Source organism: Pan troglodytes, chromosome 2 (genome assembly GCF_028858775.2).
Source record: "Pan troglodytes isolate AG18354 chromosome 2, NHGRI_mPanTro3-v2.0_pri, whole genome shotgun sequence".
NCBI lineage: Eukaryota > Metazoa > Chordata > Mammalia > Primates > Hominidae > Pan > Pan troglodytes.
Genome location: NC_086015.1, coordinates 155,517,109 through 155,533,778, shown reverse-complemented (window position 1 = coordinate 155,533,778; position 16,670 = coordinate 155,517,109). Strand labels below are relative to the sequence as shown.

Here is a 16,670-nt window from a genome sequence, read left to right as displayed (position 1 = left end):
ATAGCTACAGGGTTTTGTTTTTAGCTTCTAGAACGGCTTCCTAGAGAAATCAGAATCTTACCTTTACATATCTTCTGGAGAGGTTTCTTGGTGCTTTGAAAACTCCTGAGGTCTATGTCAAACAGCCATTCTCTTCCTCCCAGAGTCTTAGGGGCTTGGAGAAATCCCAACACCTGCTGCTACCACTGAGTGTCCAGGCTAGGAAAGTTTCAGGGTTTTGACAGCAGGATCACTGAGCCACAGCCAAAGCTTGGGAAGCCTTAACAACTGAAAGCAAGTGTAGAGGGCAACATGGTACCCAGCACGGTGCTCAACTGTAGCAGCAGGGGGAAGAATGTTCCCCGCTCTCACAAGGGTTTAGAGGCAGCCATCACAGAACCCAAGGTTCTGTCAATGGACAGGGCTGAGGAAGTGGAGACATGACCACGCAGCACAACACCCTGGGAGAAGAGGAACAACTGGCACAGAGCTCAGGTAGTGCTTGAAAAGAATCACCAAGATTCCCACCAGAACACAAGAAGCAATGGAGAAATGCAACAAAATACACGGAGATAGGCCATTCTAGCATCCCATACATAAGCCAAAAACACGGATGAAGTGGGTATGGAGATTTAGTTCTAGAAAGAAAAGTAAGGAATACATATTATAGCATGCCTACGGCATTTATGGTTAAAAATCTAATAAGTGACATAAAATTATTATATCTTGTCATCTCAATATTTAATTTACAAATACAAAAAAAAAATCCCAGGGTGCTGATCCGCAAGGCAGCAGAAATTAAAAGGCAACATTATTGGGAATTAGATGAGAAAATGGAAAGACAGAGAGAAGGTTAAACAACTGATTTTTAAATTGATAAATAATTAAAATTGTTTTTAGTAAGTACAATACACATTTTATCAAACTTATCACTTTCTATTATGATCAGATGAGGCAGACGGAAGAAATTCAATGAGATAAGAGAAGAATACAAAGAGAAGAATACAAAGCAAGTAGATAAGCAGTGCAGAGATGAGAAGAACAAAAGATGGAAAAAGAAAAAGGATAAAGAAGAGGAAGGACAGAAAATATAACTAATGTAGTTAGTTGGTGATTCTTTTCTTTTCTTTTCTTTTTTTTGAGATGGAATCTCATTCTGTTGCCCAGGCTGGAAGGCTGGATTGTAGTGGCGCAATCTTGGCTCACTGCAACCTCCACCTCCCGGGTTTGAGCAATTCTCCTGGCTCAGCGTCCCAAGTAGCTGGGACTACAGGCGTGCACCACCACACCCAGCTAATTTTTGTATTTTTAGTAGACAGGCTTTCACCATGCTGGCCAGGCTGTTCTCGAACTCCTGACCTCAAGTGACCCACCTGCCTTGGCCTCTCAAAGTACTGGCATTACAGGCGTGAGCCACCATGCTTGGCCAACTAATTTAGTTTTGATGCATTGTCAGATAGACTACTCGCTGTCTAAGATTTTTCTGAATCTCTGCTTCATGTTATGCTTTTCAAGGAGATGATAATAGCTTGTTAACCACCATTCACAGCTCTTCAACTACTCACAAGCCTTCAAGAACTCACCTTAAGGAGCCCATTGAATATTAAATATTAAACAGCTACAAAAGAGTGCTACTAAGACAATTTTGCTTTGATGAGCTGGATAAAATCAGGTCAGAGGTTCAGTATAAACTCTGACAGGACTTTAATAATTCCTAATATGTATGAAATGAAAATGAAAATGGTCAAGATCATTTAGGAACTCTCATTTTTTCAAGACTCGAAGCAAATTAACCATGGACTTTATAACTGTAATTAGTTAAGAAGAAAAGCTATTGCCTAAAAGCAGTTATGTGTGTGTAATTCTTGACTTCAGGTATCTAATTTCTTCTATTCCAAGGTATTTAGTTCTAAGGTAACTAAAATAGTAATAGTAGTCTATTTTACTTTGAGACAAATGGTTCAAACTATCCTGTGTTGGGAAAATTGATTTCTCCCCTCACCTGCAAAATATATATTCTAAGTGACACAGGAAATAAAAGCTATCAAGAATAGCTTGTGCAAGGTTTACTTCTGTCTGATAAGTCACTAAGAGTTAGACATTGTTATAAAATGAAGTAACTCCCACCTTACGACATGTTAAGTACTGCCTAAGCAGTTAGTATTTTAAATTTGAGGGAACTGGGATTTTATAAGAGAATGAGGAATCTAAATTTTCCTTTAAAAATACTTTTTCATCTTAGAGACAGTGCCTAAGGTTAGATTTTGACTTAAACTAAACTTAATTTTTTAAAAATATAATCATGTCAATGTGATAGGTTTGAATGCAGAAAGATTGTGTAAGCCTCTATGGCAGAATCCAAATGGAGGCTGACCTTTTTTTAAAGGTAATAATTTGACTTAAATAAAAAATTAAAAATCAATTGCAGTTTGTATTCTGCACCTATGCTCTTAATCCCATTGGTGAAAACCAGTTTTTAACAATCTAAACAACAAAAACAAAACAAACCCCCAAAAAAGTGGAAGAGAAGACAAAGTAAATAAACATTGTCAATCAGAAATTGTAGGTTTATTCACTTATGAAGCTCTTTAGATTACATTTTTGAATAAAAATTATGTTGTTATTAAAGTATCTTACATAAGATCAGATCATCTAAACAAAGGTTTTCATAACTGTTGTTAAGCATCGCAAGGGGAGAAATTTTTGATGAATGTGCTCACAGTTATATTTCCAGCACCTAGTTTGCCTAGCAACATAGTAGGTGCTCAATAAATACTTACTGTCTGGTAGTGCCACATGTGGAAAGGCACTCTTCATGAAAAAAGAAGAGTTGAGGAGAGGGGGTTGGTCAAATGAATCTGTTAAAAGTTGAAGTTAAACAAGTCTGTTCCCCCATGACTTGGCAGAACCTTTACTATGCCACTGTAAGTTCCCAAACATAGCTCTTACCGTTTTTATGGGATACCTATTAACCACAGAATAATAATTCTAAGAAAATTTGACCTACATCTCTATGATTAACTTAAAATTCTTATTTCTTCCAATTTTTAATTGGACAAAAGTAAACTATTGACATGTTTGTGTCTGATGTAAATCATAAAAGGGAAGATAATTTAAAATCCTATAATCTACTGTTGTGAAAAAAAAAAGGTGCTCACTTAGAATTGAAAGGAGGAACAACTGCTTTCATATACCACAGAGTTATTTTAAAAAATCACAGTAGGGCAAGTCAAAAACAAGAGTAGAGATTAGTGACTAAGAAGTTACATGGAAAACTATGCTCCATCTACTGAAGTACTGAACAAACTTCAGTATTAGTATTTCAAGTAGTGAAGCAGAGAATAAATGAGAACTTTATGGAACATATACAGAATCACAGATCAGATCACCAATGTGAAAACCACGGTTCCTCTCTAAAACAGTTTCTAATGTACAGAATACCAAAAGCCATTTCCCATGGATGTCATCTCAGGCCTTGAGCGAGCAGGCCTACCCAAATGGTATCTTAGCAAACTGGCTCCCCAATTGCCTTATTCACTCACCAGCATCCATTAGCCAACTCCATGCTTTATCTTCCATAGATAAGATACAGCTTCTTCTTGCCATGGTGCCATGAAAAGGATCCAGAAGGTTCCCCTTAAACAACATTTCCTGAGTGACTGCTGCAGCACCAAGAGTAATGGATATGCCAGGTCAGCCACTTTTCCTTCCCAGCAATATTAGCAGCAGCAGCAGCAGCAGAAGCTGGAGCAGACCATTTAGACCCACCTCCTTGCAGGATGCTAGCCAAAGCATTCTTATTTACTCTACACCTACAGAGAGTTTGCCCGTACGTCTGCACCTTTTTCAGAGTGTCAAAACAGATGTTTTCCTGTGATCATACTGAAAATCTGCTCCCCAAATGAGGTGATGAATACACTGTTACTATGAAATTCTAAGTTTCTAATTCTATGGAAAAACATGCTCTTAAAAGTTTACTTTATTATAAGGAAGACTTGATGAATCCTTTTTAAATTTTCATTCATCCTCCTCATTCCCAATAAGCAAATAATTGCCCTAAAATTTCCTGTTAATGAAAGAAAGAATGTTACCATATAAAATAAATGTCATATGCAATTTTGGTCATTTCTTTCATAATATTCTATCTGCCATCTTGGCACAGAAACAATTTTACTGAAAATTCTAATGTTTTCATAATCAATACTTCCAACCGATGGGAAAATACTAGGTCTCAGACCTTTATTTTACAGAAGTAATGACTTCCTTGCTCCATATTTCATTTCCATTTTGATGTTTTTGATTATTTGCTTTTCTTTCTAGTGGCGTTCGACTTAACCAGTGGCTACAATGTGGCTGGACAACAGAGTTAAGCAGGTTCCAACATTAATAATGCATTTACCTAACTGATTTATCCAGAGCTAAAATCCTATAGATATAAAAAGCCATCTACAGTTTTTTTTGTATAATTTACATATCTCAACAAAGGATAAGTAAAAAAAACAGGTTATTCTTTTCCTAATCATTTACCTATTAGAGAAAAATTATAAACACCAAAGCATGTGTTCTTTACACAGCAGAGAATAACACTCCTCATTAGCAAAACTGAAAACCCTATATAGGCAGATTCTAAGTATAAAAGTATTGCATCACAGTGTTCACTTCATCATGACAGAATTAATAAAACAATAGCTAACACACACTGTAGACTCATTAAGTGCCAAGCACTGTTCTCTGTGCTTTATACGTGTTATCCCATTTAATTTTCACAGCTCCTCTAAGGATTAGATATTAGTACTGCTCCCATTTTGGAAACAAGGAAACTGAGGCTTAGTTAGGTTACATAACTTCTTCAAGGTCACAGTGATTTGAATGAAGATTATAGAGTTCCAGAGCTGGAGCTCTAAATTATTTCATTAAAACTCCACCACTAATTTTGATTTTCATTTATTTGTATATTGCACATTTATTGTTAACGAGACAGACATTTTAAAATGTTTACATAAAATTAAGATTTAATAACAGCAAATAATATCAATGGTAAGGTAACATTGTGTGCCCTGAAATTCCACAAGTTCTTTACATGTATTAACTTATTTAAGAGTCACAATAACCTAACAAGGTAGACACATTCCCATGTAATAGGGTATATCTGATAAATCTGAGGCATATAATGTTAAGTTGCCAAAAGTTATACAACTAATAAGTAGCAAAGATGAAATCTGGACCCAGAGAATGCAGCTCCTGAAATTGTGGTTTTATGCCCACTCTCTACTGACACTTGAAAACTGATGAAGTGTTAGAACTCTTCAAAAACAAGAGTAGGAAATGTCGTGTTTGGCCAGAACCCTGGTGGCAGGAGCATCTGATATCCCTGTCTTTTTTCAAAAACTTAATTGTGTACAAATATGTACACAAACTTATCTTAAATGTGTCCATTTCTCTTAATGATATTTACCAGCTTAAGAAGTTAACAAACATTTTATGTGATTCTCAGATTTTCAAGTCAAGGACAAATTCAGTTTTCACATTATTTTTCAAGTGTATCTTATCTTCGGAGGCATTAACAGGGCAGTAACATTATTACCATCACAGTATCTGTCATTCTGTTTTGGGGGATTACCATTGTTGCCAATAAAACTTATATTTCATTCCCATCCTTGGCAAATTAATTTAGTTACATGCAGGGTCCAGACAATAATTATGAGTTTAGAGAGAGCTTCAGAAAGCCAACGATCATCTGTAAGGTGTGGGCTGAAACCAACATTGGAGGAAGGTACGGCCTTGATTATTCAGCAACTGAAATGACTTCCTTTAATTAGCTCTTGAGGACCCAAAGTGGGCCATCTGGGTAATTTCAGTCAGCTCAAATCAAGCACTCAGGTCCCCAAATGTTAAGACTGAGAAGCCAGAAGAATACTGAAACCAAGCTATTTCTTTAGTTTGGCAGCAAGTCTAACTCTCTGGACTAATTTTGGCTATCTTCAGCTTTTTTTAAACTCTAACCTAATATAAACTAGTGTGTGCGCATGCACACACACACACACACACACAAAACCATGAAAACTTCAGAGAGAAAATACTCTTATGGTGAAGGCACGTCCCCTCTGTCAGAATTTAGCCATAAGCTGTAAGAAATACAGCCATTTGGTGGCATTTACTAAAAAGAACTTATTTAGGTGCCCATGTGGCATAGCTTGAGGTGGTGTGTCATTTACAGTTTATTTACCTTCAATTATTTTTATAATCAAAAGTTATCATAGAAGGAAGATGACAACTCTGTACCTAATTGCTAGACAACTACATTTTTTGCAGAATTTCTTGGGTAGTCATGTTATATATTGCACCCACATAAGCTTGATTTACTCTTTGGCTAACAACAGATTTAAATTTGTTTCAGTCTCCAACTTTAACACTGAATTTAAGCAAAAATTATTCAAAAATTCTAGAAAGCACATTTTGACATCTTATGAGTGAGGAAAACAAAGTAACTCCACAGGCTTTTACATAAGATAGATCATAACAAATGATTTTTCTGACCTTGGCATTACCACGTGATAGACTAGGAGGAATCACGACTCTTTTATCCAGTCATCTAAATAAAACATAGATAGATACAGACTTACAGATTCCAACTGCTCAACTTAACCACTATAGCTATAGTTTTTATTTCTCACTGATGTCAATGGCAATGCAATCAGCTGCATATAAGTTTCTGATCATTTTAACAAACTTTATTTTTAAAGAGATATCAAGGCCGGGAGCAGTGGCTCACGCCTGTAATCCCAGCACTTTGGGAGGCTGAGGCGGGTGGATCACTTGAGGTCAAGAGTTCAAGACCAGCCTGGCCAACATAATGAAACCCTGTCTCTACTAAAAATACAAAAATTAGCTGGGTGTGGTAGTGGGGAGGCTGTAATCCCAGCTACTTGGGAGGCTGAGACTGAAGAATCGCTTGAACTCAGGAGGCAGAGGTTGGTGAGATCATGCCACTGCACTCCAGTCTGGGCAATAGAGCAAAAACTCCAACTCAATCAATCAATCAATCAATCAATAACATTTGAAGTAATACATGTAAATGAGTAAGGTAACAGCTTCTTATTCATCAACCCTTACCGGGTCCATTTCCTTTTATTTAATTCCTTGGACATGGCTTTACCGAGAAATAAATGAATTAATAAGCATAAACTCTAGGCCATACTTAGGTCAAAATAAGTGAAGTTACATTGAGCTCCTCAGGTTCTTCTAGAAAGTAAACAACCCATCAATCTTTAATACTAAGTCATCTGAATATGAACTAGCATCCTAAAAGTGAAAAGCTCTAATGGTACATTACAAATTCCTGAGTCATTTTGTCCTCACAACTTTATGCTTTAAATAAAACTGGCTAAAGAAAATCTACAAGTGACTCAGTATGACTTAGTGTTTCCAAACCAGGAAAAGGAAGGACTTTCAGTGTTTGAGATAAGGTTTTTTTCTGTAGTTTGGAAAATAAACATTTCCTATTCAGTTATGCCCAGGGGCAGGGTGTGTGTGTGTGTGTGTGTGTGTGTGTGTGTGTGTGTAGGGGAAGGAGTGTCTGTGTGAGTATGAAAAGAGAAGAAGAGCGGGAACGAGGGAGTAAGACAGGAAAGGAGAGAGGGAGAAGGGAGAGAAAGAGAGGGAAAAGGAGAAAAAGAGATTTTTTTATCAGTATTTGGTGTTCACATAAAATGGTTACTTTCTGCAAAAGTTACCTCAGCAAATTATGTGTAAGCGAGCCATGGAAGCATTGCAATTTGTAATAAAATCAATGGGAATGGCTAACCTGACTGTATATAGTAGATACTCCTTATCTATGGGGAATACATTCCAAGACCCCCAGAGGATGCCTGAAACCATGGACAGTAACAACCCCTAAATATACTATTTTTTTCCTATACATACCTGCAATAAAGTTTAATTTATAAATTAGGCACAGTAAGTGATTAACAACAATAACTATAATAAAACAGAACAATTATACTGTAATAAAAGTTATGTGAATATGGTCTCTCTATTGGTTTCTCTGTCTCAAAATATCTTATCGTGTTGTACCATGGGTAACTGAAACTGCAGATAAGGGGGGATTACTATATTGCATTCTGTACTGCATTTCCATGAATTCAGTGACACACAGTGATGTATTCCATGTCGCTATATCAAATAATAATCTTAGGTGTCTAAATTAGACTGAATTTATTTCAATAGGCATAAGCCATTTTCTGCACCTAAATGAAAGTAGCATTTTTTTTCCTGATATAAAAATGGGCAGATTTTTGTCCTGGTGTCATGCTAATATAACCCCAGAGGTGGCAAGCATAGTGGCTCAAGCCAGTAATCCCAGGACTTTGGGAGGCTGAGGCAGGAGGATCACTTAAAGCCAGGAGTTTGAGATAACCCCAGAATTATCTACTTTATTTAAAGTACATTTTAGCTGGGCAGTGGTGTGCATCTGTAGTCCCAGATACTTGGGAAAGTAAGGCAGAAGGATCGCTTGAACCCAGAAGTTTGAGACCAGGCAGGACAACACAGACTCAGTCTCTAAATAAATAAAATACCTAAGAACACTCAGAGTGGCTGAAAATGTGTTCAGCAAAATCTGTTCCACTAATGTCCCTAATAACGTCAGTAGAGACTAGGGATTAATGAGACTACCAATAAACACACATACACACACATGAACATACACACGATGTTTACTATCTTGTTTTCTGTTATAAAGATTGCTAAATATTTTTGTATGATATAGACAGTTACAATTTATATTTTTTAGAGAATTCATAGAAATAATTCTTAAAATATTTAGAGATTGGTACTCCTTTGTCAGATAAATAAATGCAAAAGTGAAAATTATTTCAAACCAATAGCACATATATCCCATGATATCCACAATGCTTTTATTTTATCCATCACTTGAAAGTAAAAGAACTTTGACCGGTTTTGAAAGAAATTATATATATATATATCTTATATATATACTATATATATGACATATATAAGATATTATATATGATATTATATATTATATATAAGATATATATATATATATAAGATAAAATATATATGTATATTTCTTGAGACAGGGTCTTGTTTCATTGCCCAGGCTGGAGTGCAATGGCTGATCATGGCTCACTGCATCCTTGACTTCCCAAGCTCATGCAATCCTCCCACCTCAGCCTCCTGAGTAGCTGTGACTACAGGTGCTCACCACCATGCCTGGCTAATTTTTTTTCTTTTCTTTTCCTTTTCTTTTCTTTTTGGTAGCGACAGAGTCTCACTATGTTCCTTGGGGTTGTCGCAAATTTCTGGGGTCAAGAAATCTCCTGCCTTGGCTTCAGAAATGTATTTTCTTGATTTGCATTTGATATTGCTGTCTGACCGAAACCAATTCAGCTCCACAAAGGAGTAAATATAAGTCTTTTTATTTTAACAGGCATTTTATAATCCCTAACAAAAATTTTTCTCCATTTTTTTCTTATTGTTAATAAAAAATTTAAATTTTGATATTAAATGCTACCAGTATTATTCCTTTTTCAAAGCCCAGTTTAGCTCCCAAATAAGCTCATATCTGTCTTTTAGCCCTAGCACTTCCACTTCCACATTCCTGTTTAAAGTACTTCATCCCCCTGCCCCTACCTACTTTTTTCCTTCCAGAAGTGACTAATCTTCCTGTTATTCTACTCTGTCAGTTTTTCCCCTAGTATTCTTTTCATGTTGCATAATGTTTACTTTTCACTAGCTCCTTCTATAATTTTACTACCGTCTCCCTTGGTACTAGCCTTCCGTTTTCAACAGATTAAAATAGCCAATATTTATGTATTAGCAAACTTTTTTGTCAAGTTTCGTGCTGTTCAGATTAAGCTATTTCCTCAAGTCAAAAATACAACTAATCTTTTGATAGAGTAAATATTGTTTTTAAAAAGATCCATATGTTGATCTTCAAAGTTAAATTCAGTATAAGTTTTAGAATTAACAGATATGACAATTAAAGGGCTAAGATTTCAAATTTCCTGATAAGGTACTCCAGCAAAGCAAACAGAATGTCACTCCTTTTAAAGATCTCCTTCTTCCTAGTACTTCTCCGTAATGTCATAAAGCATGTTAGCAAAGTCTTATAAATACAATGTAAACTTTTTCCATTCTTCTAAATTTTAGTTATAAAATACATTTTAATTATATGTCAACAATTTGCCTCAACCCTAATCTCAAATATCTAGAACAGCTATATCACATTATCTAAACATGAGTAAAAGCTGAGTTTCTGCTTTAGAGAAAACATCTCAGAAGATTTTTAGAATTATAATAATTACTTAAATAATTACCTATATTCTAAAATTCACAGCATAGTATCACATACCTAATAAAATAACAACATAACATAACCCTAGATTAACAGTGCATCTTTTGGCAGATTCAATATTATATCATATTTTTTGTGTCAGTCACAGGATCCTTTGGAGAAAATAGTTTGTTACTAGTCTTACTTACATTTTCTATCAATATAAAACGTTCACAAGCCTTTAGAAACTGTAAATTTTCTAAAATCCAAAATTACCCTTAATAAATCTTGGCAAAACACACACTATAGGAGATAAAGACATCCCTAAAATTTCACTCTAATTTACTGAAAATAGAAGTCAAATTAAATTCAAATGTTGGCTTACATTAAAATAGCACAGGATCTTATAATTTACTTTTAATCTTGGAGGAATTCTCATTATTCTCTCATCAATTCTTCTTCAAAAAAATAAATTAATAAAACCTTCCTTGTTTGTCACATACAGTGTCCTAAACAGAAACATCTGATTTTTCTTTGGGTCAGCAAGAACAACTTAACTTCCAAATTCCTTTACTGCCACTATTTTAGACACTAAGGCCAAGAACTCCAAAGAAAGCTATAAAAAAAAATGCTAGTATATGAATATATAGTAGCATATATATATATAGAAAAAAATATAGTATATGATACCAAATATTATAGTTTACAAAACCACATTCATATACAACAGGTTCAATTTTTTAAATTACATCATGAGTGGAAAAGAAACCCAAACTATATATTCTAGGAAAAAAGCAGCCGGTCACAGTGGCTTAAGCCTGTAATCCCAGCACTTTGGGAGGCCAAGGCAGACAGATCACTTGAGGCCAGGAGTTTGAGACCAGCCTGGCCAACATGGGTGAAACCCCATCTCTACCAAAAATACAAAAATTAGCTGGGTATGGTGGCCCATGCCTGTTATCTCACCTACTTAGGAGGCTGAGGCAGGAGAATCGCTTAAACCTAGGAGGCGGAGGTTGCAGTGAGCCAAGATCATGCCACTGCACTCAGCCTGAGTGACAGAGTGAGAGTCTGTCTGAAATAAAAAAAAAAGAAAGAAAGAAAAGAAAAAAGCAGGGCTCATATCTACATCCTCAGGGACTAGCACAGAGCTTGATAAAAAAAGACAGATGCCCAATAAATATCTTCTGAGTAAATAAATTCAACCATACAGAGGCACATTAATGATAAACAAAAAGGAAGGAAAGAAAACTTTTTTGATAATATTACCATAGGAACAATGTTATCAAAACATATTAATCAAAAAAAATTAGGAGAAGCAATTCAAATAATTTATCAGCCGAGCGCAGTGGCTCACGCCTGTAATCCCAGCACTTTGGGAGGCCAAGGCAGGCAGATCATTTGAGGTCAGGAGTTCGAGACCAGCCTGGTCAATATGATGAAATCCCATCTCTACTAAAAATACACACAAAAAAAATTAGCTGGGCATGGTGGTGCATGCCTGTAATCCCAGCTACTCGGGAGGTTAAGCCAGGAGAATCACTTGAACCCAGGAGGCAGACGTTGCAGTGAGCCAAGACTGCACCACTGCACTCCAGCCTGGGAGACAATAGTGAAACTCTGTCTCAATAAATAAATAAATAAATAAATAAATAAATAAATAAATAATTTTTCCAAGGGAAAAATTTTTTAGAAAAATTTACTGGCATCCTTGATTATATGTGTAACCTTATTTAGATCTTATATTAGAAGAGAATATCTGATTCTGAAAATTGATAAATATCATGCATTTTTTCCCTTTTTCTGATATAAACTGTATTTTGAAGTTGACCATTAGTTACTATGAAAAGTTCTTTATGAAAAAAATTCTTGATAATAAACGCAGCAGAAATTATATAATTAAAAGTCACCATTTTTGCAAACTCTAAAAAATATCATGGCTACAAAATGATCAACAATGAGGTGAAATCATTGGATCCAAGTCTGATGGAGAACTTTATAAGGATTGGCCCAGGCCAATCTGATTCACTGATAGATTGCAGCATCATTAAAAGCAGGGATTACTAAAATTATGTCCTCTTGATATGATGAAACAGAAAGTATACAGAACCTTCTAGGAAATGTTCCCCCCAAATAATAATAAATAACATTAAAGTTAAACTCGACTCTAATTTTTAGTTTACAGAAAATAAGGATGATGGAAGAACAAGCTAAATGACACCATAGATGCTAACTGGAAAAACGTACCTATTAAAAAAGGACATTGCTGTGACAATCAGGAAAAGTTGAACATAAAGTGGCTATCAAATGATACAATAAAATTGTCGTCAATTTTCATCGATTTGGAAATGGAGTTATATTTAAAATAAGTTCTTAACTGTCAGAGATACTACTGAAGAAGTATAGGTGACATGATAGGATGTCTGAGACTTCTTTTAACATGCTACAGGGATAAAAGGAGTGTGAAAGGTAACAAAAAGGGCAAAATGTTGGCTGATGCACATACGGATACATGCATACAAAATGCTGACTGATAGATACATGGAGGGGGTTGTTATATTGTTTCTCTAATATTATGTACATTTAAAAATTGCCATAAATTTTTTAAACTTAACAAACAAACAAAAAAGACAGAAATCACAGGGGAAAAAAAAAAAAGAATGAGTTCATATCTGGAAGAGCAATCAAGGATTTTTTTTTTTTTTTAATATTTCTAACCTGAAGTCACAAAACCTGGTTTACAAACCGGGCTTTGCTACTTACAATCTGGCCTAGATAACCTAAATCAATGTATTTGTACATAAATACATAAATGTCCATATCTGTAGCATGAAAATAATTGACTTACCTACTACAAAAATATATAGTATGTAAAAATTAACTATAAACTAAAAAAAAATAGATATCTTCAATATATTTTGTGTTTACCTTCATGTCACATGTGTATGCATTATCTCTTCAACCAAATAGTAAGGTCTCTATGAGTGAAGTCCATGTTCCATTCCTTTAACCAGCAAACATTCAATGTACACTTCTAGTCAGTCTACTACGTGTCAGGCATTTCTTACTAAGAGGTTAAGAACACAAAGGTGTAAGTCGTAGGCTGTGGAATCAAATGCAGAGATGGAGTAAGATACATAATTATGATTCATACTCCAAACTACACAAGCAAAGAGGCAGAACAGTTATGTGGCCAGGTCTAGAGTGAGGAGAAGCTTTCTAGAGGAGGGAATGTATGAGCCATATATAAACATGAAAAAGGTCTGCAAAACTCATGTAGGAAGAAAAAAGAGTCCCAGGCAGAAAGACCAAAAAACAAACAAAAACAAATGAAAAAAAAGCGGGGGGGGGGGGGGGGCATTACATGGGAACATCAAAAGAAGTCATATGCCACAGGTCAATGTGGCTAATAACTTGATGTGAGAGGTACTGAGTCTCAGTAGATGACCCACTGTACATGGCAAAATACTAAGTACTTAGTAAGGGATCAATAAATATCTATTAATTAAAGTACAGAGAGATAAGAGGTAGCATCATTTGAGTGTTCATTCCAGGTCATTATGTATTCACTGAAATAAATGTGTTTCTTATTCAACCTCACATCAATCCCAAGGTACGTGCTATTATTATCATCCCCATCTTACAGATAAGGACACTTGGGCACAGAAAAGCTAAGTAACTTTCCCAGTTACTCAGTTGGCAATTGGTATAGTGAGTGATGTTCTTAGTGTTTTAAACAACAAAATATCTGGAAATAAAATTCTACATGGCTATTCCTCATAATAAAAGTATTTTTTAAAAATGAAAAAGAACACTGTAAACAGTGAGTGCTGCTAAGGGTTTAATAAGTGGTTGTCTAGGAGAGAACTATGGTTGCCATCTGCCAATTTCCAAAGTGTAAACACTCTCACCATAGCCAATTTTAAGCTATCAACAAAGACATCATTGAACATGGAATTGGGAAGAGGTGTCGGCATAAGCCCGTTCCAGCACTCCACTGCCTGTAACCTTCAACAAGCTATACAGGCAGAGTGACTTTAACAGACTAATTACATGACCAGGAAGATAACAAGTAAATCAAAGAAAAGGTGCAAAACTACTATCTCTCTTGTTTGCAAGACTCTGTATAAGTCATAGTCAATTTATATTTGAAATTAATAAACTCCTAAGGAATATAATGTGTGAAAGGCAATGAAAATGAATAAGTAATTCATAGACATTCCTCAAGGTAACATAGATTTTCTATGAATGACAGTTGACATTTATAAAGTATTCTTTATATGTGATTAATGAACTGTGATTAGTAAGTGATTTCCTGCTAAACGATTCCTCCCTCAAGGGGCAACACAAGAGGATTTATTTCCAACTAGAGAAGTTGAAAATGAAAGCACAGCTGAAGGAAATGAAGTTATCTGGGTCAGCAACAGATACTGCAACCGAAAACGGGGATAATTTTTGCATACCCTGTGCTTTCAAACTGCATGTCATATAAAAGGTGTTGAATGAATAGTGATCATAAGAAAGGAGGGAACAAAACCAATCACAGAACTAGATTTTTTCACTAACTATAGTCAATAGCTGTATAACAACGCTTCAGTCAACAAAGGACCCACATATATGATGGTGGTCCCATAAGATTACAATGGAGCTGAAAAATTCCTACCACCCAGTGACATTTGTAGACATCATAACCTCATAGCACAACACAATATTTTTTCTACGTTTGAGTATGTTTTGATATACAAATACATAACATTATGTTACAACTGCCTACAGTATTTAATAGGATAACAGGCTGTATAGGTTTGCAGCCTAGGAGCAATAGGCCGTACTATACAGCCTAGATGTGTAGTAGGCTATACCATTTAGGTTTGTGTAAGTATACTCTATGATGTACACACAACAATGAAATACCCTAATGACACACAGAATATATCCCCATTGTTAAGGCATGACGTGTGTGTGTGTGCACGCACGTGTGTGTACATATATATTTTTAAAATTATTTACAGTTAGTGAATACAGATATATTTATATAAAAGGGAGTTCAAATTATTCATATTTGTATGTTTACACTATTTCTTTAAAAAAATTCCTTTAGGTTATTTAACAATATTGTTGAAAGAATAAGTCTAGTTAAATGAATTTTATATGGGTATAAAAGGGAGTTAGAATTATTACTATATTGATCCTATCACTTTTTTAAGTTCCTTTATCATTTAAAAATAATGTCCAATGAGTAAGTACATTTGGATAAATTTTGAATTAAATATAAAATCTATTTTTTACATAGAATGCAAATGTAATGTTAAAGAGAAGTAACCAGTAATTGCAAAGCAAAAAATGCAAATTCTACACAAGTTTACTTAGGCAGTTAGCAAACTGAAACCAGTATAACCCCATTTTTGGCATGTGGCAAGTCTGTTGCTGACCTGTTACTGAATCTGGCTCCCACAAACCGTCAGCCTATTACTTAACAGTATCCTGGCTTAAATAGACTCAATAAAACAAATGTAATTCACTAGCACTGTCTCATGCTTATTAAATTCATATGCAAAACAAATGCAAAATGTGCCTTGAGCCTTGTTTAGAGTCTATACATGTTGCTTTCTGTTGTTCTTCTTGTCACAGTAGTAGGATGCACAAATCTTTTATTAGGTCAATTTAACTATTGATTTCTACTCTTAGCGCTTATAAATGGCAGAAAAATGTTAACTTTTTCAGTCCACTGCTGCAGGGGAGAAAACCTCACAAAATTAGTGATTATAAATGAAAAAAAATCAATCAATAAAACTGTTACATAAAATAACTCATACCAATCTTGTTACATATCAAAACTGACATTTTTTTCCCAGCCCAGTTATCAGACTGACATAATATAGATGTATTTTTTAATCTTTGTGGTATCGTAATTAGAATAATTCAAGTTAAATGATTTTAGTGTTCTATATACAAGGCTAGTTTGCATTTCCGTGACATAGCCTTTCAAAAAGGGAGCTGCGTCAATTTTTAATGAAATGCATGACCTAATTTACAACTGTAATGACTATAATTAGTCTAATAGTTTGTGTTTTTTTAATCTTGGGGATGGGGCAAGGAAAGTTATGGCATGGGTCAGGAGCTATGAACGCTGGTGATGTACCACATTCTATTCCATTTTAAATTTAATACAAATAAAGTAATATTTATTGGAAGGCTACAATGTGTTAGGCTTAAGAAGACTAAGGCACAGCCTTATAAAGCTTCCAGACAGGGAACATGGAGTTAGAAACCTAACAGCAATGGTCTATATTAGGAGTATGACAGAGTTCTAATGTTTTTCTCTTGTCACTGCATTTTTATGCAGTACAAAAATATGGTTAAAAAAAAGTCTGTTTTCATTATTTTTTAAAAT

The 16,670-nt window shown here is 35.0% G+C and overlaps 1 protein-coding gene across 50 annotated transcripts in view; it reads right to left on the bottom strand.

The window, feature by feature from the left end:
- Window positions 1-16,670, bottom strand: part of MBNL1 (muscleblind like splicing regulator 1) — a 224,368-nt gene that overhangs the window by 129,630 nt on the left and 78,068 nt on the right. For 4 of the 50 annotated variants that reach the window (XR_010155361.1, XM_063806338.1, XM_063806330.1 and 1 more), the window contains exon 2: window positions 3,522-3,641. The exons of the other annotated variants lie outside the window; for them this stretch is intronic. Coding sequence is in view for 3 of the 4 variants with exons in the window: in XM_063806338.1 (XP_063662408.1) it covers window positions 3,522-3,527 (6 nt within the window). In the remaining variant the exon portion in view is untranslated. The remainder of the gene's footprint in view (window positions 1-3,521; window positions 3,642-16,670) is intronic. 50 annotated transcript variants of the gene reach the window in all.